Source organism: Apteryx mantelli, chromosome 8, assembly GCF_036417845.1.
Source record: "Apteryx mantelli isolate bAptMan1 chromosome 8, bAptMan1.hap1, whole genome shotgun sequence".
NCBI lineage: Eukaryota > Metazoa > Chordata > Aves > Apterygiformes > Apterygidae > Apteryx > Apteryx mantelli.
In genome coordinates this window covers 22,888,640-22,916,338 of record NC_089985.1, presented here as the reverse complement: position 1 = coordinate 22,916,338, position 27,699 = coordinate 22,888,640, and the positions used below count along the sequence as shown (strand labels likewise).

The 27,699-nt window shown below is 39.9% G+C and overlaps 1 protein-coding gene across 5 annotated transcripts in view; it reads right to left on the bottom strand.

Annotated features, from left to right (window-relative positions):
- Positions 1–26,400, bottom strand: part of ARHGAP29 (Rho GTPase activating protein 29) — a 60,910-nt gene extending 34,510 nt beyond the window's left edge. For 2 of the 5 annotated variants that reach the window (XM_067300904.1, XM_067300905.1), the window contains exons 1-2: positions 26,344–26,399; positions 23,181–23,526 (exon numbers count right to left, since the gene is read on the bottom strand). In XM_067300904.1, coding sequence (XP_067157005.1) covers positions 23,181–23,442 — 262 coding nt within the window. In that variant the 5' untranslated portion in view covers positions 23,443–23,526; positions 26,344–26,399. Of the gene's footprint in view, positions 1–23,180; positions 23,527–26,343 lie in introns of all 5 variants that reach the window. The other 3 variants (XM_067300909.1, XM_067300908.1, XM_067300907.1) reach the window with 2 other exon arrangements.
- Positions 26,401–27,699: the final 1,299 nt, after the last annotated feature.

Sequence of the window (27,699 nt, the reverse complement as noted above, 5' to 3'; positions counted from 1 at the left end):
AGCAACTGATATTCACCAGACACTAATACAGAAATTTCCTGTCCAGGACAGATTTACAAGCCTCAGGTAGAAAACAATCTAATTATGCCAGATTAATAGAAACCCAATTTTATTACTGAGAAGTCCCAATAAGGCTAAGAGACCTACACAAAGTTAGAGCAAGTACTGTTTACAGTGAAAAGAATGCATGAGAAAATGTTTCCAACAAGTTCATGCAATTCAATCTGATTTAAATAACCATGAAAATCAGTATTTAGTGTCAGTTTTTCTTCTTTCCCTTCTTGCCTCACTATAAAAGTTCATTTATCAACAGGAAGTCAAGCAGGAAATTCTTCCACCAATGGATACTATGGCCAGCTCAAGATTGCACTCTCTGTGGTTGTGACGCTTTGTGCTGTGGAGTGCAACACCCTGGGCGACTGCCACGCACCCTGGGCTGCCCCGGGCAACTGCCCTTCTGCCCTGCAGCACACTGGAGCTCTCCAAGCATGCAAGTCTAGCTGTAGGCTTAGGTGACTAAAGTACTCTTTGTAATCTCTTGGAAGAAGCAATCAGTCCAAAACGGGGAAAACTCTCCCCCCACCAAAAAAGACCAAAAACAAAACAAAAACAGATATAGGAGTTTGATTTTCCACTTTCACCTCTGATAGCGAAGTTATGAAGTTTCAAATTGTACCAGAAAGAACATTTTGGCAGAGACATAAGAAGGCTAATTTCCAAATATCATCCACAAAGGAAAAAGCTAGATGATACCTCCTAAAATTGAAAAAATGGCTTGAGACATCTTAGTAGTTTCCTGTATATCTTCTTTCATCAGGGTTTAAATTCTGTCATTTACTTTAGCTGAAAACAAGCTCTTCAAAATGTAAGGACAGCCACAAGGAAAGCATGCTCTATAGGAGAAGCAGAGAAAGAAGGCTAGCAGGAAAAAGCATGCATTTCAGAGTTGAAAAACACACACCAAGGTTTTAGCTTCTAGTCTCAGCTCTGCATCTTCAGAAGTCTCTAATACACAAAAGCGATATAACACAGCGACTGGGAAGCCTGTTGGCATATGCGGACAAGCACCCCAGCAGGACACTGCTCTCTCCTGAGCACCCGCCCCGCCATGGTTCCAGTCACCCCATTTTATGATCACTCATCTATCTTCACCGTCAAAGCAGCACAAGCATCTATTTTCTAATTTTACTATTTCTCAAAGGGAAGCCTTTGTTTACTAAACATTAGCAAGCAATAATGGCCTTACAGCTATGGATTCTGCTCATCCAAAACAAAATCAAGTTTGCTGAGCAAGCTTGTTGGCGTCAGCCCTGCTCCCAGCCAGCAAACGCCGATTACATTACACACAGTTGGGAAAGGCACTGCTGTGTCAGTTGGCTGGTATTTCTTTTGTCTGACCTGATTTACTGTTAGCCGAAACACTTCAGAGGCTGTTTATTTTAACAAATGTTTGCCAAGACCAGTTTAAATGGCAGACTAACAGTTTTTTCCACATTGCCATCACATCCCCCACCTTGCAGTTTAGACCCATTCAGAAGATCCACACATCATGCTGTTCACAGCTTCTCCAGCTACATTAGCAGTAACACCTTCTAACAGCAAACCCTCTCTCCACCACCCCACTTCCACAAGTCATAAGAGAAGGTGAGCCCATTAGACAAATACTGTTTTGCCATGGCTAAAGGTTTGCTTAAAATTGAGTTGGTCCCACTTGTGAAAAGAAGAGGTAGGGTATATAGCTAAAGTAACCAAAAACCTATCTGTGAAATTCTCTTGAAATCAGGTTTTTTATATATATATATATATATATATATATATATATATATATGATTTACAAGGAAATACTCTATTCTACCTTGTCTAATAAGGCCCTACTTTCCACAGGAAGCTTTTTACAAGTAGAAAGATGGGATTATTTTGCTTCATGCATTTCATAGCTTTCAAGACATGCAATGAATGATACTATCAATGTGGAACAACCTGCCATACACCTGCTCCACAAGTCTGTATACTTAGACCAGTCTTTTGACTATGGGGGAAATGTATACAGACTCATCTCACTTGCGGTGCAAATTTTATTATAAACAAGGGAGCTTGTATTTTCCATAAATAGCTTCCCTGTCTCCTCTCAGGAATATGATTAAAAACCTTGTCTTTTTAAGTGCCTACGTTGAATTAACTAACTGGATTTACAGATGCCTCCACTAGTTTAAGATAATGAATAAATGCAGGATGAATGAGAAGACTTAAATTCCAATTATGTACAAAACTGAACCATAACCAATAGACAGAACTAACCAGTCACTAGGTCTAGTCCTCATTTTGAGATCTCCCTTATAAACTGCTGTTTCTGTGTGCTCACGTTAGGAGTAAGTACTTCAGCCCCACTTCTACTTCCATGTAGATACAGGAGTCTCAGTTCTGGTTTTAAGTTCCACTCTGCATCGTCTGCCTAAACCCCATCTCTTTCAAGAGAAAGGTGGCAAGCCAGACAGAGAAGTCTTGGAGGGGGGTGGTGGGAATAATCACATGAACTAGGAAGCAATTTCCCCAATATCCCAATACCTGGATCCAGAACTTTTTATTAAAATTTCATTTTATGAAATGCAAGCAGTTGTGTTCTCATCTCTTTGATATTTGAAAGATTCAGAGGAATAAGTTTGAGTAACCAACATTTCAGCCCCCAAGGCCATCAACTTGGTTAAAAGTTCATCAACTCTTATTTACCAATAATCTCATTTTCAGCATCAACGTGAATTACATTGTTTCCATTGTGTTATGGCAAAGGACCAAATGTTATCAGTAGCTATGCCACCTAGGTCAGAACAATCAGCATTGGAATGAAGCTAACTGAAATAAGGTAACTTTAAACTAAAAATGTGTTACTGCCATCTTCATCAGTATCAATATTGCATACTTGGAAACTGTCAGCATTCAGATCTGAACCTGATCCAGACTCTGAGACTTCCCAGTGAGCAGCACAGACGATGCAAGATGATCATACAACAATGAACTGGGCTGAAATCATCTAACCCCTACAACTGCAGCTTTGGGAAACAGTCCAAGACTAACCTACCTTTTTGCGTGTTTGTCCATCATATCCCCACCCCTCCCCAGCAGCCCCACTCTAACACAGCTAACACTGCCATTTTTGGGTCTGATCTGGCAGAGGTCACTATCAGAGTAAAAACACATGAACTAAATCAAAATATACAGTCAAGTCATGTTTCACACACAATTCCTTCAACAACACTTTGGTTTGATCATATGTAAGGTTGATCTATGTCAGTGCTTTTTAGTCCAGTCTCAAGGAAACTTTCATAAAGCAATATACATATGGGCTAGATGCCATTTTCATCAGACGTACAGGCATAAAATGAACAAAAACATATTTCCTTTAATGGCAGCATATATATTCTATTTGTTGGTGGCCACAATTCGGGAGTGGCTGCCACTGCAGGCAGAAAAACTGCCTTAGCTGTAATATTTCTTCCTTTATTTGGCTGTATAAATACTCTGCAGACATAAGTGAAATTTAAACAAATTTTATAACCATTTAAAACAAAAATTCAAAGGAGTTCTGAAAAAATTTGCCATGGAGGTTTTTTCAATTGTTAAAGCCTCTTACAAGCCCGGAAGCTGCCAAAGGCACTACTGAAGTCATCACATTTCAGCCTCATTTTATGAGGGGGAAATCAGAAGCTACACATCCCTTCAGCAGCAAGAAACAGGCCAAGGTTTGACAGCAAAGCAGTCTCGCTCTATGGTTTCCAGCAGCAGCAAACCCTGCTGCTACATTGCACAGAAGGCAGATCAGGTATATATCAGTTTGAGGTTGTTCAAAATGGCAAAGGGTTTCATCATCAGATATCACCTGAACGTATCTCTAACTTGGTGCTGACTCGACTGTCTGTCCTCTCACAACTGACACAGACCGCTGGTGCGACCAGCGCAAAAACATTAAACGAACACAGTGACCGTCTTACATGCTCTGGCAAATGCAATGAATACAACTACGTGCCCAGGTGTCATTCATCTGCCCCACTCGTTACACAAGATGAGGTGTTATTCATCCTCCAGCAGTTGGCATCAACTCTGCAGGAATTCTTGCTTTATGGTTCTTTATGAAAGGCACGTTTTCTTCAGTAGCAATGTCTCCTTTCTGAGCTATACAAACAGGCATGAAAATGGTGATGAGAAGAGTAGGAGAGGAGGCAAATTGGAAGTAATTTTACTCAGAATGAAAACACCACAACTTGAGACGTGCAACTCCAAATCTTTCAAAAGTCATTAAGACCTACAAGGTGGATTTGTAACAGTAGACAAAAATAAGTCTTGCTGTGTTAAAAATAGTGCTGAATGCAGAAAATTCTGAAAACTCCAGGTAAACAGGTATAAAGCCATTGAGTGGTGCTACAGTAAAGCATTAGAAAGAATAACCAGAGTCCTAAAATATATATAGCAACTGGTTCCAGAGGAAGCTGACAATTGTAAGGAGACTATTTCTCAAGTCCTTCTCAGTTCTGGGACTTTTACATCTATGCTTTCGAGATGCATCTTTGACAAGAGATTTTACAACTAAAATTTACAATAAACTCCTATGAAATTAGCAGCTTATTTTCACTCACTGACTTTTAAAAAGTGCATAGGCTCTGATGTTTTCAAAAAAACCCCTGTATTTCGTGAAATCATGTACTTTCAAAAATATGCTGCTACAAAATAAAAGCTGCAATTTCCATAGTGTAGTCTTATAGTCCAGCCACAGACAAAGTCAGAGTTTATGGAATTATGGAATGGTCTAGCCAAATCCTATAATGTGGTTTCCATCCTGGTGGAAAACTGTAGGCCTAAAGCAAAAAAAAAAAAAGAAAAAAAGAAAAAAAAAATCACCCTCTGCTAACCATCTACATAGAACAGCTAAATGTGTTCTTGATAGAAAGACACGGTGAAACAGCACTAGTGCCCATTATATCTTTGGCACTGCTTTCAGCCATTTTCCGCTACTCTGCGAACTTTAGCACTTAAAAAAACTGAACATCTTTCCAGTATGTAACAAGGCAACTGCTCTTATCAAGCTTTAATTTTATCTGGTTCACAAGAGTCACTCTGAAAAAAGTTGCAATATAATCATCAGTAGATTGATTTTTAGAAAACTGTCTATGTAATAGCTCACTTTTCAAAAGTTATTGGAAACCTAACACATGGAATAACTTGTTTCGGAATTTCAGATTAAAAAAGAGGGGGAAAAATGTCTATAATGTTTTCCCTACTGGGATGAACATTAATTATTTTAGAAAAAGCTAGCAAGAGCTAATAAAAATGCTCTCAAATTAACAGATGTATTTAAGTGACTGCTAAAGCTTTTAAAGGAAACTCTATGCCAACTCTATTTTTCCATTTTTTCAGAAAATTTTCAATATACTGAGAAGCTGTTTATCTTTGTAGATCTGAAAGATTAGATTGCCTTAAAACAGCTTTGGTAGCTAAAATTTGGTCTATTTTCTTTTTTCCTGTACTTGGAGTTTTCCAAATAGCAAGCAAGCTAGTGCTAGCTTTTTTGTTAACCAGTATCATGGCAACCCTTGTTGTCATGGCATCATTAAAAGACACTACACCAAATTCATACACTGTCCTTGGCAACACATACCTCAGATTTCATTGCAACCAGTATTTTAATCACATTATATTGCAGCAGAAGTGAAAACTTACGGCAAGTAAACAGTTAACCAATTAATTCTGTGAAGAAAATTCTAAGGACATGTAGTTTGATTAGGAATGAAGGAAGATGAGAAAGGCATAAAAAAGTAAACACCTCCCCACACCTACATTTTACTTAATAGCATCAGTTTGGGAGTTTATTTTGAGAAGAATAATAGGGAGATTCAGTTCAGTGAGACTGCAAGGAAATTTTCTGAAAACAGCTTATTAAATACAGTACATTAAAACTAGTATTTTATTCCATGTTTCATATTATAAAAGGATTATTTGTCTGTAAGAAAGTATTTGGCAAGTTGGTTGTATATTGGCAAGTCAGTTGTGTATTTATGACTTAACTACTACATTTGATCTTAAAATTCAGTTATACAAATTTGAGGTTAAAATGAAAAAGCACCTGGCATTTACAGTTTCAGGATTTTAAGGGTGGAGATACTTTCCTGACTTTTTGGAAAAAGCAGAGCAAGAGCACACGTTTGCAGTTTTTGCATAATAAATTGCACCTGGATAAAAAAAGCAAAACAAAACCAAGCCAAAAACAAAACAAAAAACAAACAACAACAAACCACCTCCCCCCAACCCACTATCCTCTGTTAGTCTAGATTTCCAGGTAGGATTTCCAGCATGAAGAGCTGTTGTTGTACCAGGTGAATATCCCATCCAGCCCTTCTAAGATTTGTCATTACTACCTGGGATTGGCCAGGATACATCAGCCTATCCACTCACATTTACTTGAATAGATCACATTTTCCAAGGAAAATCAAATTGCTATTAGGGAGAAGGAAAATACATACTTACCCACTCCCCGGGAATACAGAAGAAGAAAAAGCCCAAGATGGAAAGGAGGGCAGAATAAGAGCATATGGGCCTTCATAACTATTTGTTCTTTACGCAGCTATGGAAATGCACACGTCACTTAGAGCAGGCCTATCACTGAATCACGCGCTGGCCAGCAGAGCCTCTTATGGCAGGACCCGCATCTCCTCAGACTTCTCTGCTACCTCCACTCCAGTCCCCAAAACGAGCAAATGACGGGTGAAGCTCTTTCAGAGCAAAGACAGCAAACGGCTTCATAAATTGGATGACAGAAAGGACAGACAGACATCTCACTCGCCCGGTGGGTAACATCCTACAGAGCTGCCTGTCCAAAGGGGTACTACCTCTGGATCCAGAGGCTGGCTCTAAGCTTCTTGATGAAACTATTCCTGTGAAAACACTTCCAGTTGTTACCAGAGACAGTAGATGGCCTTAGCTATAACACAAAGTTACAAAGCCACTGGATGGCTCCCCAAAGTTGAGGCACATTTCACAGGATGCTGTTCACGACTTCTTACACCTGTTTCCGGTTAAGATAGCCCTCATTAAACACTCAAAGAGAAAGTTTAAGACAGAAAACCTTTGAGTGTGTTCTACAGAAGGAATAAGATGACAATTATTATGTCAAAGCTGCATTGGAAAAGATGACAAAAGGACATCTTGGGCACTAAGATCTTGTTATCAGGGACACAGCAAGCTCAAGACTTATTTTATTTCCCTGAGACTCAAAAAAAAAACCCAACAAACAAACAAACCTCCAAGATGCAACTTAAGAGCTATACAGTGTATGGAAAAGCTGATACTGTATATTAGTATCGAGCTTTAAACACAGAAAGGACTGAGGAATGACTGATGCTCTTACTTTCTCAGGTAGCAGAGCTGCAGGGAAAGGAAGTGGTAGCACAGCGGTACCCTGGGGAAAGGCAGAGCAACAACAGATGCTACTGGCCAAAACGATCGAATCTCCCATGCACATGACACAAACAATACTGAGTGCAAAGGATCTTACCTGCTTGTTTCACTTCTGTTTTGAAATGATTGCCTGTGGTACTTTACCCTTGAGGACAGCAGATTGCCACTGATGTTTATAGCAAATATTGCCCTCACCAGTGCACGTGGAATTTGAGAGCACAAGAACAAGTTTGCCGTGGCTCTGTAAAGAAACTTGGGTGCTATTTTTTATTATTCACATAAAAAAAAAAATTGGTTTGCGAAGCATCTCAGTTTGATTCTAAATGTCTGATCCTTTCAATTGCTATAATGAAAATCTTGTGAGAATGAACAATGAAAAATTTTAACAAAGTTTTTAGGAAAAAAAGTCAGTTCTCCAAGTGTCATTTTTCAAATATTTAAAGCTAACTTAGAATAAAGGCTTTTCAGTTCACCTCTGTTCCTTGTCCTGGCCTCAAAGCTTTGTGCTTCACAAGAGAAAAAAAAACTTGTATAAACTCATAACCATAAAAAGGTGGCTTTTTACAATTTTAAACTGATTCAGTACCTAAATCCCTTAAGCTTTTTTAAAATTCCCAGTTATTAAACACTTTATAAAAATCACAACACAATATACATACTTTAAGGAACAACAATAAAAAAAGCATTTCTATCAAAGAGTAGTTTGCATTCTAATAGATAATTTAAACTTTTTAAAAAAGGCAAAACCCTTTATACCTTTTATGTCTTCTAGATGAAAGGCAACAGTTTTGTTGATAAAGTTGTCTTTTTAAATTTGCATGAAAATACAGTTTACTTTTTATATATTTTTTGAAGCTCAGGTTGTCTTCCTGCCTCTGGCTCCCTTCTTCCCCTCTCTGCCCATTTGACAGAGTACAGTAAGTTGACTTTTGCCATTTAACAGTTAAGAGGAAGCGTTGTCAGATTCCTTACTGCTGTATGGCTTTAATGAAGAGCTGAAGCACGCAGATCAGAAGACGTTTCCCAATAGTTATCATCCCAATATCATATTTACCAAGATGTGCTCCAGCTTCTTGTAAAGATTGGGGAAGAAGAGGCCAGAGTACCAGATATGCCCCCCCCAAAAACCCATTCTACAGCAATTAAAAACACTGAGGAGCCTCTACAACATTAAGTTGCTGTAGCTTTTTTTGTTTGCTTTTTTAAACTGGGCTTTTTAGTTATGGTCCAGTTCTGTACTTCTGAATAGTCAGAGCTTGTGTGAGAAGTCCTTATCACCTATGTAAATAAGGCAAATCACAACTAGATTTATTTTCAGAAATTAAAGTTGTAAAATCAAGATGCCTCGAATTGTTGAAACAGTATTTTGTTAAGAAAATAGATGGGGTACCTGCAAAATAGATTAGAATAATCAAAACCTTGCATTTCTTCATATATTACAAGCAGATAAATATTTTCATTTTGTTGATTTGCCAACTGGTATCAACAGAACCGTTGTTACTTCACATTCATTTCACATTTAAATTCATAGATTAACTCCCCATGTATGTATGTGGGGAGGCCTTTGGAAAAAAAAACCCTACCACAATGCAGCTTTTCATCAATCTATTTCAATATGCTGTACGCCACATTCCTTCAACTTTTGTATTCTACTAGCCTGGAGATTCCACTCAACTAACCTAGATGTGTTCAGCCATGCAGTTTAATCTTTAGAATACATTCATCTTTTATTAAACCAAAATTTACAGACAAGAATACAGTGATGAAAATTGCTGGAGTTTTTCATGTTTACCTGTTTCTGACAAATGAGAGTGAACACCCTATGCGGCAATCTTAGCCACCACTCATATCACTTCCCAGAGTCTTCCAGTAGTTTCAGAATAAAAAGTAGGTGAGGACAGTGTTTCAGCGTTGAAGAACACTTCTAAAGTCAGGATTGTAAATTGTCTAGTGGATGTAAGACTGCTGTGTTTATAATGACTACATCTGCAATAAATCAGGTCAGTCACATTTTACCAGAAAGTCTTATCCACCAGATTTAATAACTATACTTTTGGTAGTATACTACTTATTTCTTATTCAAGGACATTTCACTGAAACGTAGCAAAACAGTCCTTGGACCGAATAGTTTACAACACAAGAGGCTCTTAAAATAAAACTAGAAAATGGTTATGCTGTAAGTAACTATGTCGCTTGCATATTGCTTCAAGTTCTGAAAAAATGTGAAGTAATACTCAACTTTCATACTGCAAATGTCTGAAAAAGAACAACTCTCTAAAAGGAAAGACTATCCCCAGAAAGCTGATTTTGCCATATCACTCAGCTGCAGAAAGGGTATTATGAAGATTTGTTTTAATCATTCAAAAAACCCCAAACAAAACAAATTTAACCTTTGCTTACCAATATCAAAAGATTATTAAAAAAAAAAGAAATACTTAACCTTTAACCCATTCTACTTTTAGTCTAAAATGCTGTTTGTTCTACATGGCTGCTCCTTCCACTTTTAGTCTAAATCAATGATCAAGCGAAGAAGCTATTTTCTTGCTGGCAGCCCACCTAGTTTTCAAAAGGCCACACAAAGCCAGTATTATGAGATTATGTGGTGTTAAACAAGATGTGAATTTACTTTGTGCATTTCTTTTAAAAGACCTTTTCTTTTATACACAATTATAGACTGATATACAGTGTGATAGCATTCCATTTTTATTTTGTTGTTTAAATGTTGATTTCGTTGAGCAAAATGAACTTACATTTTAAGTAGGATTCAAATCACTGCAGTAGTCAACAGACATCAGTTGTCTAGAAAACCGGTGAACACTGAGGAGTAATTATTCAAAGTTCCAGCACTGAAGTCATGCTGAAACCACCACCTGACTATAGAGGTAAGACCTGGCCATACGGCTTATACAGGTGACCCAGCAAAGTGATGAACCCTTGGAATGCTCAAACAGAAATATTTTTAAAAAACCTACCACCCACTAGAAGCAGGAATAGTTGATCACTACTGCAATAAAGTTTTGGAATCAGATATTTCACACCAAAGCATCTTTGATGACTTGGTATGAAGAGTAATAAATGACATTATGCTGGTACTTGCATGTCCCAAAAGATTACAATAACCCACTGCAGAACTCACTATACATTTTTAATTGAGCAGGTGCTTTTTTTTTTTTTTTTTTAAACACACAAATGGCTTGCAATAAGAAGGTGAAAGACAAACCACAATCCATTTGCTTTATGGTTCTGGGTTTATAAAGCTATTTCTCCAGTACCCCCAAAGCTGTCATTCCAGCTAACCAAAGCTAATGAAAAAACCCAAAGGAAAGGATGTAGAGGCCAGCAAAAGTTGCAGAATGGGATAATTATAATAGAAACAAAGAATTTATTGTGAGGTCAATTGCACAGTTGAATAGTAGCCCAGTCCACTTAGTTCTTCATCTAACGGCATGCAGCATTGGATTTTGTGTAACGAGCTTCTCTGATCATTAAGAATCCAATTTATTTATATGTTCCTTATCTGTCGTTTTCTTTCCAAACTAAGCTCTCTGCCTACTTCTCTAACATCTTGTGTCTAGTCATGAGCTGAAGCTAGCTACTGCTGAACAAAATTCTCCATTCCTTGCTGAATTTGCTCGCTTGTTCTTGCACAGGGGCTGAAAGATGAACCAGAGAGCATTTAATTTGTCACTATTTCATATGTCACCTTCACAAACTGTCTTCACTCAACTAACAATGCCAACTTCAATCATTTACTTTAATAAACTTCTAGGTAAACAATTTTCGACTTATCAGATGCAGCACCAAACATCTGTGACTACCTACCAAATAGCTGTCTCCAGCTGCTCTTCTGCTTGCAGTGGTTAACCTACTTGTGTGCTGAGACCACAACCTATTTTGTTGACCAATACTGTCTTGTTTCTCTGTACATCCACTTTAGTGATTCCTGTGGATATCTGCTTCCACTTACCAGCATTTAAGAACATCTGAACAGACTTTTTTGTTTATAGACAAAGAGTTTGTTCATAGATGAAAGAATAAGTAAGAAAAGATGCAAAAGAACTTAAGGATCTTAAAGAATTTGTTCACATCACTATCAACACTGTAAAACAGCTATAGGAATTTGTGAATAGTAAGCAGCCTTTAAACTAACATTTTAGGAATTCCCTATCTATAGTAATTTCAGTAAACATCTAATCTTACAAAGAGGGCTGAGAAATGCTCTGGGCCAGAATAAAACATCAACCAAGAGGTTTATTTTGTTCACAACACAGAGCTCTAAACTAATCACATCTCCATGCTTTGAAAAAAATCTCAATACAAGGCTCAGAGAAGCACACCCTTTGGTATTCCTGTGCTACAACACTCAAATTTGGCCAAAACTCCTAAAGATGTCAAAGCCCTTTGTTGAAATGTGGGCATGGGTTGAGAGAGATAGAAGACATTTGGTTTAAACTTCATCCAGCAAACGTACTTTCTACAAATTATTGATCTACAATCCTGCAATTCATTTCTAACCAACAAAGCCAACATTTTTGATGAGTCTCAGTTGGCACTTCCTCACCAGGTCGTCTACATCTTGCGGGTTCCCAAAGCTGGTAGAACAGGATTAAGCCATCACTACAGAAGTTAAGAGAAACATTTCATTCCTTCCAAAATAAGAACTTCCCTAGCATTCACAGTATGCATGGCTACATACATAATATCACTGCCATTCTGTGTCTCTTCGCAAAGCAATACCAACACAAACTTTTTAAAAAAAGTGTAATGAATTGCTATAACACTCACCTATGAGTCCCAAACCCAAGTTCTGCACAGCACGGAGAATCAATACATTTTAAACAAGCAACAAGCTCTAATATTACAATAATACTTTGGAGTGGCTGAAATTACAGATTTCAAACAAATTAAGCTTCAACTTTTCTCCCATGCATTCTTCAGTACCCAACTACATACAGACTTCTCATTTTGTCATTTCACATGCTGCAAGAGTGTATGATACTGCCAAGCCTTAGCATTCAATCTCCGTTCATTTGCCATTCTAGACCAAAGCAAGTTAAGCCATTTTAGATGCTGCTTCACGTGCAAAAGAACTTTCTAACAGGGCATCCAAGTCCCAGAAGTCAGTCACAGGCAAGTTCCTTTAAAAGCTTTTTACTACTCCTTGTATTAGACACATTCTCATTGCCCTTTCAAATTTAAACAATAACTGGGCTGGCTCACATAAACAGTTTAGTCCTGACACAGAGCACAACTCTAAAGAGTTAAGTTTGATAAACTAAACTCCTTTTTATTAAGTTGATAGTCTCTCCAAGGTAAAGATAAGCAAACTTGACAAATAAGAATTTCTACATATTTTTAAAAATTAGTCTAATAAAGTGCCTTCAAACAGTAAAGAAGGAAAGAAAGTAAAAAGGAGAATTCCTTTCTTCAGCTAAATCACAGCTTCTTCAGTAAAGTTTCTGAAGTCCTATGTTTTCCAGTTACCCTGTTTTGTAATGGATGTCATTAAGACAAAGGTTTAACCCAAACAACTATTTGTTAGAGCCTGCTGAGTCACCTGAATCTTCAACAAAAAACAATGTTTTAAGGAGACAAAGGAATAAGTTCCCATAAAATCCCTACTTTCCTTAAAAAGGCTAAAAGCTACCTACAAAAGTCAATGCCCAAGCTCTGTGTCAAATCTACTATTCTGCCATGCAATTCTAACTCCAATTCATTAGTGAGACTTTGAATCTAACATAATCAAACTGCTGTCACTGCCAGATGAACACTTGCTTGGAATTAAGAGACAAGTCAGCTTCAGCTCTGTGAGTTAACTACACAAACTGGGACAGCACTCCAAATGAAATAGGTAGAAAAGGAATGATTTCAAAGAATTAGTCTATGAAGACCTCAAAGTCCAGACCACCAACAGAACAAACAATTCAAGACAACTCTACGCTGTCAGGCATGCAAAAGTTACTTCTACTGATGTTCTTGTTTTATATTATAACTTTAACAAATTAATGCATCAGAGAAATAAGAAAATGGAGTATGTTTGTGGATGTGCTGCAATGCATTTTGGCAACAGTAGGAAACTAATTAAGGGAAATTTTTTAAACAAAGAGGCTCTTACAGGTACACAGGAGTTGCTCAGTGTTAGGAACACAAGAGTTCACACTGGAAACGGATCAAATCTGATCTTTCAGGTGTTGGTGCAGAGTTCTCAGAGATGCAAGGTTTTATGGCCAAGTGCTCCCTTCTTTCATAAGTAAGCTGCTAACTACATTAGAAGAACTTTTATTATTATTATTATTTATTTATTAAAAGGTCTGGCTTTTCAGTCAGTCAAAAAAGAAACTGAGAAAATCTTGACCACTGATTCTCTTCCTCACTGCTCACCTTTCATCTTGCTAATCTTGTAACATCAGTTTCAGGAGGCTAGGTGCTGCTACTGTGGAAAGAGGAGGGAAGGTAAAAATACTAAGTTCTTTAAATTAAATATTCTGAGATTCTTCTGCACATCAGAAATGCAAAAAGGAAGAGCAGCAGATTTTTTCCCTTGTGGCACTTCAAAGGCAACATAGAGAAATGGAAAATGCCTGTGCGCTCTTATAAATAATTCCGAGTCTTCCTAAAGACAGATATGCTAATTATTTAAGTCAACAAAAATATCCGGAGTACACATAAGGGTTGATTTTACGTTTTAAACACTCATAAGCGTTCAAGACACACACACACCCCTCCTGACTGCTGATCTTGGACACTATAGCAACAAGTGAACATTTGTTCCCAAGGAATGCCGAGTATGTGCCTGGGGGAGGGGGAGTCGAATCAGCCACAAACTTGTCTGCTGCTCCACTAAGTTACTATTTAACTTAAATCTTCCCAAACCCTAAAATTGAAGGAACAGCATTTACTACTCAGCATTAACAGTCTGCATTTAATAGGCAGGTTACAGTGCACTTGGACTATTAAGAACACAGCTTTGCTTGCAATGAACTTCAAGAGTACTTTTTCCCCCCCCTCGTTCTTAGTATTGAAAGCACCTGAATTGTTTCACAAATGCGATATTTTAGTATTAACACGAGAAGTTTTGCATAAGGCTAACAAAGTAAACAATAACAGTGCTATAGCAAGTTTAGTGTCAAGTTTGTTTTTTTTTCCTCCTTTCAAATCATGCCTAACCTTCAATTCCAGCCTCATCTTCATTTGTTCTCAAAACTTTCATATTACCCCCTTAGTAGTTATTCAGGTATCTACACCAAAATCAAGTCAACTTTGCAAGCATATAGCTTGATGATTCCTAAAAAGCAATACATGTTAAAAAAAAAAAAAAAAAAGTTGTCCTTTGGGTTGCTGGCTACAGTCTGGTCGGTGTTAGGCAGGGCTGCTGCTTAAGCAGATTTCTGATGTTGCAGCCTTCAAATTGTGGGGGGAAGCGCCCAGCCTCTCTGGCTCTCTTTTAGGTCACAGCATCCAAAATTCCAGAAGTTCCTAACAAAAGCCAGACATGTAGAAAAGCAGCAGCTTGGAATAACCAGCAGTGAAATGGAAATAGAGGTGGAAAGTTCCCTCTTCCAGTTTAAACCTAACATTTCTTGGGAAAAAGCATGGTCTCTAGTTCTTGATGTCTCCCATAGACTTTGATGGTAAACAAGTTTATGTGGGATTGGTGTGTGGGCTTGTTTTCCCTCAGGCTTCACTAGCTCCCTTGTCGTCTCAGCTCTCTGGAGCACATCAAGCTTCTGCTCTCTTTGCAGAAGTTCTCAGGCTTTTGAAGGATCTTGCACTGGACAGGAACAGGACTCCGAGCCAGGGATCTCAGTGCTCTGCTTCGGAGAGAGACTTGGGAAAAATGACAGCAAGAAAGTAAGAGAAGTGGGGGAAAACAGCTAGCAGGTCTCTGGCTTGCTGTGGTCCTAAAGCTCTGCAAAGGGAAATCTCCAGCAAGTGGGGGCAGTTTGCATGCCTTGCAACTCCCCCTCCACCCCCAATTTTGGCAGAAAAAGCATCAGAAGCTGTTAAAAAAGCCACATTACTTTTCATTTTGAGTTTTTAGTAATAACTTCTAACTTGTTAAAACAAAAAAAAAAAAAAAGAAAATATTTACTTTGTCCTTATCCTTGTTCCTTTACTTCTCTTAGCTTGAAAGACTATTTCACAGTTGTCTATGAACAGTTTTGATTTCAGACTGGCAGTACTAACATGGAGAAGTGACTAGCTCTTGGAGATATGTGAAAGGGTGTTCTAAGGAATTTCCAGGTCAGAAAGACTGGAAGTGCTTACGTCTTCACATTTAAAAAGTGGGTTTTAGGAAGGCAAGTTTAAAAGATGACTATCCAGTTCAAGAATGTCTAAAGCTTAGAGCTAAAGAGACTGATTAATTTGCCTCCTACAAAGGGCATTTTCTACTTACTGTTTTTCCTCCCCACAAACTTTCAGGAAAATAAATCTGTCAACCTAACATTCAATAGAGGAGACAAAGTTGGTCCCGGATTTAGCAATGCATGCTGTAACGTCAGGGTGGAGCGCCACACAAGCTATGCTAAAACTGTCACAGTCTCCTTCCATTTTTACCTCTGGCCACTTGTTCCTTTGCCAGCCCTCTCCTCCCTCTTCTGCTGGCGCTCAGTAAAACCTTACAGTCAGCCAGCCCAGGGAGCTGATGTGGCTGAAAACTATTTCCTTTTTTCTTAAGGCTGGTTTTCAGCCAGTTCAGCTCACCGAACTAGCTTGCTATGCAGTCACCTGAGCATGGCTGCTGGTGCAAGGAAGATGTAGCGAGAACGCAGCAGCTCACACTTAAGCTGCTCTAAGTTTCTGTGGAAACATAGTATTAACGTGGTTTAAAACAGATGCAACAAGCTTTGTAATAAGACAGGAAAACAACAATTTAGATGCATCCTGTAGACTTTTAACAGTTACACTACTGTGCCATGAATTCAGCTGTTGGTGGGGAAGACAAACTTGTGATTCACACAGGAGCACTTTCAGAAGTTACACTTTCCAGCTGCCTTACACCTGCCCCAGTCCATTTTATTTCAGTTAATGCACCACTTGTCCTGGTTTCCCTGCCACTGCGGTTCACAAGGTCACTTCTGCCAGCTCTGCTGTGGGAACAATAACATGCAAACCAGCAAATAAGAATTGCCACAATTCAGCTCTTACCACCTTATTTGGTTCAGCAGAGTTCTGCAATGCCAGACTTTACACTGGATGCAGGAACAACCATTATTACAGCCTAGCGCATTTAAAACATGCAGTTAGTTCCTTGCGGACCAAGCCTGAGCAGATCTACAAAAAAAAATGTGTTTTAGCAATAAGCTAGTTTACAGAATTATTCTTCAGATTTTACAGCTCTATAACACTTCAACAGATTCTGAAAGCGATTAGCATTAAAAATTCCACTTCAAACTATGTGCCAACATCCTGAAATGCGGTGGTTTCTGTAGCAGGATTCATTATCTGTTAGACAGGTTTTTCTTCCACTTTTTTGCATTATGTGCCATAAAAGAATCAAGGGACTATACTTTACACAAATTCCTCTGCTCTCTCCTGAGAATCCTTGAAGATCACTTAATCAATTCACAGATTGCTTATGTATTTGATAATTGTGTCTAAGTTCTTGCAGTCACTGAAAATTAGCTGCTCTGTCAGTGCTCTTCTTTTCCCTCTCCCAGAAAGGTTTTTCATTTAACATACAAAATACTACTAAACAGAAAACCAGCACCACCTCCCACAAAAATCTTAAAGAAGTCCATCCAACATTACTCAAAACAAATTACAAACATTTCTTTCTGAAAGTCTTGCAAAGAAAGGTAAACATTTCATTAGATCTTTGTTTAGCACAGGCTGCCCACCTACCAAGCACTCATGTGATGAGTTACATTTTCAGAACCTCAAGTGTCATTAGACAGGTAATATGTTCAATTTAAGGTGTATCAAAGACAGCTGCTTTCACTGAGAAACATCAAAATTGGAATAAAGAACTAACAGCAAAATTACACCTAGCATTACAAGTTATCATAATTTCAATCTGTAATCTTCACTGCAATAGATAATGAACTTCAACTATCCCCAGCAAAACAAGACAAACTTACTTTCCAAGATAGTGTCTCAAACTTTGCTACAGAGAAGATTAATGTTTTAAGATAGAAGGAATAAAAATCAAATGCTAAAAAATACTGTAGTGCCTTATTCATAATAAAACATGGACAGCAGAAAAAAGCACACATTCTCAAGCCTGAAGGTGCTGAAGAGAAATCTTTCATCTTTGACCCTCAGGAACCATGCTCAGGCAGGCAACTTCTGACTTTCAGTGTACCATGCGGTAATATCTATCTCTGTGGTGCTAACACAAGGTTTTGAAGTCACTAGTAATTACAAGTTCCTTATTTTGAGGAAACTATTTAACTTGACACACCTTGAAAGTTGTCCCACTGGGCTGAATATCTATCCTTCAAGAATAAGGACCTGATAGGTTTCAAGTTAGGTAGCATTCCTGATCCTTTTGAAAGTACTGGTGCTACTCTAAAGAGGATGCAGACATTCCTGACTAAGGCCATCCAGCTTCATCAGTGTTTTAACTCTGTGTGTGTAGGGGGTAGGGGGGGACACGACCAACCCCCCCCCCAAAAAACAGAAAAAAAGCCAAAAAAACAAAACAAAAAAACTCACCCACCTGCCAAACTCAAAGAAACTAGACAGCAAAATCTGATCCTCAAAGAGAAATGTTGGATTAAAGGCGAGAGCTTTATCTGTCTATTTTGTTTTGCAACATATCTGAAAAATAGTACATTACCATTTTAGAATAAGCTAGAGTCTACATTAATTGCAAATAGAATGAACTTGAGGAAAAAAGCCTTTGCTCATGAAAAGGATGCAGAAGTACCCACATGAAGCGCACAATACCACACTTTGAAGATTACTTCAAAGTTTGTGATAAAGCAAGCAATAATCCCTGAATATATTCTGAAGTGCAATCAAGCAGATTATATATAAAGTAGAAAGTATAATTACTCTAGCACTTTTAGACCAGATGTAAATTTTACCCTTACAGCTATTCATAATGCAACACAGTATTTCCCACAGTCCCAAGGGCAGACCTTACTGTATGAAGCATACACTACATTCCTTAAATAAATAAATAAATAGATAGCAGCTGCCATAAAACTAAAGAGCTAACTACCTTCAGACTAGGTGAACAGGAATGTTTCCCCCATGTCTGATTTTGATACAAGTAAGAGCAACTAGTTATTGTTTCGAAATGAAACACTTCAAGTCGAAATCTTATAATTAGGAACTTAGATTGTGCCCTAAAGATTCTTTTGTGTGATCCTGTTAAACCAAATATATGAATCCCATTTCAACCATGACCACACAGTGGCATCTTTTTATTAAAGCAGCAGTGGAATTTATTATGGACGGTAACAGAACAGACTGTAACGGCACCAATCTCCCATGAAAATACTTGTTCTTACATGGATTCTCAGTTCTGTAGATCTATGCAATACTATTTTGAACTCCACAAAATTCTATAATAGAAGTTTGTAAAAGCTAGGTCCTACATGTTTTGGCCCCAAAAATGGCTTACAAATTTTCTTTTACAACTTCTATTAGATACAGGCACCCTCATATTTTGAAGAGATTGAACAGTATATAACAGTTACCCCATATCTCTCCTCCTCCAAAAGAAGATCTCCTGTATGTGCAAGTCACTCATCCTCAAAATTCAACAATCTTTACTTGTGGACATAGCAAACCTGTGCTTTTGGGACAAGGATTAACCCTGTAAGTCATATTATATAGTTATATCAAGGTGTATTTAGTTTAAGTGTAGTCCAGGCACTTCACATTCCAAAGCAAGTATTTTCAATACTGTGGTCAAGTAGTTATGCAGCTTTTTGAGGGAGGCAAACAACTCCCTTCCTACAACTTTCTCTGCCTTGGAAAGTTACGTCTCTTCTTGTGTGTCACACCTCTGATGATTACAAATAGCTCCAGTTTCCAAATTGTACTTCCTAGTATGTCCTACCTTTTGAAAGAGGGGTGCAAGTTGAAGGCAACGATTATTTTCTCATACCCTCAACTGATAGCTGAATAGTTACTACTGTAATCCAAAAAACAAACAGAAAACCCACCAGCTTTCAAACCATCAATATAGTTGAAAACTCAAACAATCATAAGACAGTAGCACAGAAGATGAACTTATTGTAGGTTGTAAAAATAGATTTGTGTCTCCTATAAGTTAATTCAGCATAGTCTCAAGTTTGGTCTGCCAGGCAGGGATTATTATTATTTTTAAAAGAAACTATTTTCATTTTCTTCTTATCAGAAGGGACAAAAGACTAACTTATTTTGAGTCTCCTCGATACATCTCAGTTTCCTCTGACCCCAGAGGGTACTCATGCTACAAAGGTTTTTCAGTTCAAGTACATCAAAGACGTGATGATAATATAATTATTCTTACTAATGTCAGACGTGACAATCTCACCCATCTGGAAGTTTAACTGATGTCTCGACGAAAAGTCCAGACAGTTTATGCAGTTCAACCACTACAGCTTCAGCCTGTCATCAAGTAATATTAAGTAAAAAATGTCTCATGATACAACACTGACTTATTGACCTAGGTTCAAAAAACGCTCAGCGCTCCTCTTGGAGCTTGGTCCTATACATCAGGACGGACCTCTAATAACAAATCTTTACATTCAATGACTACAATGCCTAGATTCTAAAGGGAATTTTAAAAATGGACATCAAGAACTGAAGCATATGGAACACATGGTATTTCACTCAACGCAAGAAGCAACTGCAGCTCCCTCGTGTCCTAACACTTGACAAACTTTTCAACCCTGTAACTATACTGAGAGCTCTTGCCTTTTTTAAAAGTGAAATACCATCATTCAGAAGCAAGTTTCCTCCTTGGTGCTAGCAAGTAGATTCCAAGTTTTTTAGATTTCAGTTTATATAACAATCATTGCTGGGTAAAAGTCCAAAATTAATGCAGACTCAAAATAACTTGCAATAACACTGGTTTTATCTTTATCTTGTTTAAAAGTAACACATATTAATACTAATGTAACTTCTTATAATTTCATTGTAATATTGCTGAAATTTAAGTACTGCAAAGAGAAAGGGCAATGAGTGGGTGAGCAATATCAGCCATGTAACCCTCTCTCCTAAAATAGATCAAGTCACTCATGTTATTTATTGACTTACATTGGTACCATGCAAAACCCAGTATGCAAGTCTATATCCAAAGGCACTTGTGATCTAGTTCTGACATGAATACATATTACACTCCAACATGGCTTAAATTTTTCACCCGAGACAGTAGCACTACATCAGGAGAATGATGGATGAAACATAAGAGAATAACTGCTAGATACTTCCAGTACAGCTCAGGTAACAAACAGGGAATACAACAATCAGTCAACTGGAAAAATCAAACACCCGCACCTACTGGGATCAGCTAAACTTTTGGTGCAGATTTGAGCAGTGGAACAGTCAGTCCTAGCAAACAGGGAACAACCTGTAGCAAGCTGAGCCACGTGGTCAGGAGCAATGTTACTGTGCATTAGACAGGAATTTTCAAACGCCAGACTCCAGAAACGCTTGCCAGGCAAGCGCAGAGTTTGCTGATGCAAAATGATGATGTGATGCTGCATCACACTTGTCACTCTGCATCACACTTGTCACTCTGAACTGCTTGAAGATGCATGCAGCATATAAGCAAAATAAAATAACTCAAAATAAGTTCTGCTACTAGGTACAAATTGTACAGCAAAGTTTTACTACTCAACAAAATCTGCATCAAGTCATTTGATTAATGCTGTTCAAAATTTCAAAAAATTATTTTTCTATCACTGCAAATGATTCCACCCTGGAATAAACCATGCAACTAATTCCAGAATGGTGGTAAACTGCAATTAGTACAAGTTCAGAATTTTATACATAAGAAGTCCATCCAAAAATTAATAAAAACTTACTAAGGTTTCTGAACAGATAACTATAGAAGTTTCTAAAGATAAACAAGATGAAGAGATGCAATCCAAAGTATTCAGCCTCAAAGATGACCTCTCCAGTCAGCAGTAAGCAAGCCAATACTATAGAAATCACTATTATGAGATTTTGGGGACAGATGTCATAAAGAACTCTCCTTATGGAAGAAAACAAACATTTCTCCTTTATAAGACTAACAATCCTTTAAACAGTCAGCATTGTTTCACAAAGTAATTCTGCAATGTAGTATAAAAACAGGAGACAACTTCTGCCTTCCATGTTAGTTTCTTTGGTCTGAGTCCCAAATGTAAAACTGAGCATTAATTAAGAACTGCTGCGTGTCTGCTGGAACATATTTTTGTATTTTGGCAGTCCCTTCCTACAGGATGCCTATTCAGCATCAGTAAGCACCAAACACTTCATCTCACAAGTTGATGTGTTCATCTGGCGAGTTCAGCAAAAACACTTTTGACATGAAACTAACATCAGTCACCAAAGTTACCACTATGTTAAGATTTGGTCACACCTTTTGGTATAGCTGTTTCAGTCCGAGTGCAGACTCAAGCATTTGAGGTTCACAAAGCACCAGCTCCATTCACCCTCTAATCTTCTTCTCCCTACAGAACCACCAATGCAAGACCTAAAATCATAGCACAACAATTCTGCTTTAAGCTTATTACCCTACCTGTGAACAAAGTGGCAATCCTAAACACATATTGTAGTTAGAGATAACAACCATTGCACTGACCCAGTACACAAGAAGAGAGATCAGCAATAGCAAATTCACTGTCTCTGAACTGCAGAAGGATCTACAGTATGATCTCGCTCTTCAGGAGCGAGATTTCTGCTTACCTGCACACTACTTGAATTTGCTCATTAGTAAGTCAGAATTGAACTTAAGAGAAAATGGACATTGGTAACAGTGAGGCATGGGTAGGGGCAAAAAAAGCTACAACTGTAAACACAGAAGTGCCAGCAAATGCTTCGCATTCAGGACATCTTATACAAAGCTGCTCTACGTGTCAGTTCAGCTATTAACATGAGTACATTTCTGTATAAGTTAAATAAAAGTTTTCCTGTTGATGATCAAAAATAGACTAATATTTCCCTAAAGGAACTGGAAGACGCACTTCTTCTAAGCAAAAAATTTTGCAGTTTCCACCTGCTGGCAGAAGATGGTAAATACTTCTCTTGTAGTGGAAGAAAGCGTTGAGAAGAGTTGCATTCTACTTAAGCAGTCATACCTTGAAATTCAAGTTCAAACTATTAATGTATGAGCTTCTTAAAAAAAAGAAAACAAACAGAAACAGAAACCCCACAGAGTTGTACTAGCCCAGGAAACTGGAACGTGGCCAACATGTTAGACGACTTTGGTATTACAAAAAACATTCAGGTGGTTGAAAACTAATCAGCTGATAGTCTCACTAACTTTTAGTGTCAGCCTAGGCAGTCTGCTGAACACCTATTCTCCCTTGTCCTTTTAAGTATTATGTACCCAAAAGCACTACACACTGGTTGATTATGAAACAGATTGCACAGTGTTTGGATGAGGAAATACAGAACCTGAACTAACAACCACCATTTCCTGTGATCACCATGCAAGTATGGAGGGGGGGGGGAGAGGAGGTACTGGGGAGCAATAACCATGGTAAAGACTAGTTAAAAACATATGGACAGAATTGTGGGAGTTTCAGAGAGAATTTCTTTCTTCAGAGAGAATTTAGAATAAAAAAAAAAAAAAAAAACTGACAAACCTTCTGAAAGAACAGCTTCCTTCAAGTAGAGTAGCACATCTGCAAACTTTCTGACATCATTCACCAGTTGCATGATATATTCTGGATCCACAACAGGATTATCATAGCAGTCAGAGTTGGAGCTAATGCTGCTCAGAGAGCTGCTCTTGGTGCTGCGCCCCATTCCCCAATTTCCTGAATTAGAGATGGTGAAGAAGTTGGAGGTAGACAGTCGGGCTAATCCCAAACCACGCTTGTTACTTCCACCGTTCTGCCGCAACATCCCAGCAGCCGCTGCGCTTATAGAGCTCTTGCCGTTAACGTTCAGTGTCGCTTAATGTCCATTTGACAAGCCAAAGGTGAAGCCCTTAAAATTTGGAGGAAGGAGGGGAGAGAGAAAAGTACTGATCAGCATAGAAATATTTGTGAAGTAATACTGTTGTACTGACAAGATCCAAAAATTCTTTCAAGATGATACTGCTTTACATTAAAATGTTTAACTGAAATATTCTACAGGTTTTTGATTACTTCAAGCTATTTTAATTTGCACAGCAAATATACAGTGCTATACCTGCATAAAAATCAGCTGTATGCAGAAACAGTTTTTTATTTCAAAAGCTAATAATACATGCTCATTTCATGACAACACTTCAGTCCCTGAATATTTATTTTGGAAACTGTAAGAATCAAGTTCATAACATGCATACTGAGACCTGTTCTATGCCATTAAATGTTACTGTAACTTAATAGAAATGCAAAAAAACCCCTGACGTGATACAGAGCATGAAAAACATCCTGACCTGCATCAACCACCAAGTGGTATTCAGCATCCTGTCTCTTATGATCATAGACAACCGTGATCTGATAGGATAAATTTTCCTCGGGCGGATTGGGCCCAGCAAGAACCTTCTGACCTATTAGTTTGTCTAAGAAAGGAAAACAGCCTGAAAGAAGCTATGTGGGTTTTTAAGCCTATTATCTTTGACTACAAATTGCAAACAAAAGACAAAGAAAAATGAAGAGATTTAAAATATTTTAGTATCACAGTCTATCTATAAGTCTCAGTGTAGTTCATTTGAGGGGTGCTGTCTTGCTTTAGTACAGCTTAGAAGTCCGTCCTGTCACAAAAAGGCACAAACTTTGGGGAGATTAAGTTAGTATAACTAAGCAACCACCTGTGTTCATTTAATTTAGGAAAAACAGAATGCTACTGCAAATTTCCCCATGCCAAGTTAAGCCATTCATTTCAAAGCAGCAGACTCCAGGTGGCGGACTCAGGTACGGTTCCAGCAGCGGTCACAATGCCTGCTATTATTCTCTCAATACCGGGAGAAATTCTCAACGTTTACACTGCACGCTAAACACTAAGGGAAAAAACAAAATTGGAACACGTCAGCCAAAAAGTGTGAAATTGTTTGCAGACATATCTGCAGCAAATCTCAAATCTGTAGATAAAAATAAAATTCATTACAATCCAGTTAAGTATTAAATGAAAGTTGAGACTGGGTATTGTACATATTTTTCCTATCTGTGTTGACCAATCGAAGCAGCAGCATCTTTCATGTTTTGAACACTGCCACTATGTATTTCAATGGGCATTATTTTAATGCACTTTAATTATTTTTCCATTATTTCCCCTTTATTTCTCTTTGCAATATAAAAATGCAAGAGGAAACGTGGTTAAATAGCAGTTATTTTTGTAATTAATCTGGCAGACCTTTTAGGGAGTGTGTACTAGGGAGAAGAAAATTTTAGAGTTCAACACAGATTAACTGCCTTGATTTCTGTTCACTATTTAAAGTTAGTACTTAAGAGACTACACATAAGATGATATAAATAATGCAGACAATTAAGCAATTCCAAACACTTCGACTAGACTGAGGTGAGGTTTACATTAAATGTTCTTAAGCATTATGTTTAATCAACTTTCTTTTGTTCCCACATATAATTCTCATGGCTACAAAGGTACTTTGCAATTCTGCCTTGCAATTACCAAAAAAAGCAAAAAAACAAAATAACACACATAATCTCTTTTCCTTCTAACAAAGATAATACCTATTTATATCAAGACACAGAGATTTTCATATTATCTAAAAGAGACATGTCCCTTTTAAGTCTGGCCAGTTTCAAAGTCAAGTTAAAGCAGTGTGATGTGTTAGACCTGTTCTCTTAACAAGTCTATGCTTTTAAAACCGCAGTATTTTAGAGACACGCAGCATTTTTTTTTACATGGATGAGAAAAGAGACATGCAATAACGCTACAACTGCTTTCAAAAACATTAAAGTGATGACGAAGTACTTCTGAATGGGAAAAACTTCAGAGAACCTTTTGCTATAAAACATCAGTCGAACTGAAACTCCACTGAGTGTTCAGTCAACGTAACAGTCACCTTTTTCTGGTAAATATTAGCTCTTACGTCTGCCCCCCCCCCCCCCCCGTGTTAAAAGACAGAGGGAGAGAAGTTCCCCTCCCTGCACACATGCCTTTCATTATCAAGAAGTGTTTCATATTCCTGCAGGAGACTCTGGCTTGAAAAAAAAAAAAAAATCCCCCAACTTTTCTATAAACACCTCCAGACTTCTCCGGTTAAGAGCGAGCCGTTTCCACTCCCGAAGGGAGGGGAGAGGAAGAAAAAAAAAAAGCCAGATATTTCAGAAATTTGCTCTCCCAGCACAAACTCCCCGGTAGGGGGAAAGGGAAGCAGAGGAAGGCGCTCCCGGGGGTGCGCAGCGCGGGAGCCCCCGTCCCGCGGGAAGGGGCGGCGGCGGCGGGGCCCGCTCCGCTCCCCTCCGCTCCGCGGGCGGGCGCGCGCCCCGGGCGGGGGTCGGCGCCGCCCCGCCCCACATTCCTCGCAGGCCCCGCCGCTGCCAGCGCGCACGTCCGCCCGGCCCCGGCCCCGGTTCCAGCCCCGGCCCCAGCTCCGGCTCCGCCGCGGCCCACGGGGCGCCGCCAAGGGAGGCGCGGCGGAGCCCCGGGGCGGCAGGCAGCACCCCCCAGGAGGCGGCGGGAGGCGACAGCGCCCGGCCCCGGGGGACCCCCGGGCGCGGAGGGGCAGAGCCCCGCGCCGGGCACTCGCGGAGCGGAGCCGGGGCGCCGCGCCGCCGCCGGGCGCGCAGCCCCCGCGGGCAGCCGCCCCCGCGCCGCCCCCCTCCCGCTGTCCGCGGCGGCGGCGGCGGCCCTTACCGGACGGCGCGGGCGGGGGGCGCGCGGCGGCGGAGCGCAGGCAGCAGCGGGCCGCCGCGGGCCCTGCGCGCTCCCGCCCCGCTGCCCATTGAACTCCCGCCCCGCGGCGCGGCGCGGCCAGCGCCGCCGCCCCCGGCACCGCCCCCTCCCGCCCGCCGCGCGCCGTTGGCCGGCCGCGCGCCGCGGGGCGGGGATATGCTAATGTGGCGGCCAGGTGGAGGGGCGGGGCGGGGCGGAGCCCCCGCGGCGGCGGCGCGCGGGACAGCGCGTGCGCGTGCGCGGGGCTCGGCCGGGCGCGCAGCGGGTAGGCGGTGTGCGCAAGGCCGGCCGCAGAAGTCCGCATTCAGCCTCCGAGAGGCTGAATTTTGAAGGAATTTGCCCAACACGAAACAGAGGGGCTGTGGCAACGGGCAGGAGAGCGTGTGGCTGTCGTGCTCGCCCCCCGCGTTCTTCTCGTCGCGCACCTTCCAGCAATGTTGCGAACGGCGTGGGAATTGCACACGCACACGCTTCCCTTTCCCCGATACGGGCTCACCTTTATTCCTAGACAAGCTCCATTCACGGTTTGGGGAAAACACAAAGCAGTGACAAAATCAAAATGTAACATCATCATACTCTGCCACCTGAATGGGAGGTGGATTTGGGCTACACAGACTCCCTTAATTTTGTCATGCTTTAGCTTTTGAATTTTGCTGTATGTGTGCATATATTATTCTGGTCAAGAGAAAAAAGCTGAAAAAGTAGAAATTCCTTCATGCAGCATCATACAGAAACCCAAGGAGTCAAGCAGCGGTGTCAGGACCTTTGGACCTCTGCGCAGACCTCTGTCACACCAGCTCACAAGTGACTGATGGCAGCAGGAGCTTTTCATCTTCTAGATGCAGGGACTACAAACGCATGCTTTATTCTTTGCTAATAAAAGGCCATTTAAATCCAGGAGTCCTGGAATGGGCCGTATGTGGAATGTGACACTGTGGAATGGGCCATACGTTAGGCGATGTAGGAAAACCCTCTGCGTCTGCTTCTTGCCGCAGTCCCAGTCTCCGGCGGTTTCAGGCTTCGCCCCAGCGATTCCCCTTCTTGCCCCCGGCTGCCCCTGCATGCTGCCCGGTCAGGGTTTGTGAGAGCACCAACCTGCTTCTTGGACCATCCTTCCTCTCCATACCTGCCATAATTCCTTCCATTATTTATCCCAGGGTCCCAAACTTTTCTCTCAACTCCGTGTCCAGTCTTGCCTTTTTTTGGCTCCCTAGGCATACCCAGCTGCTGTTTCAGTCCCATCCCACCCCTCTTCCCAGTCCCACCATTGCAAGGTGAAGTCTTGCTCAGAAACAACTGGACTTGATCTTCTCCCTA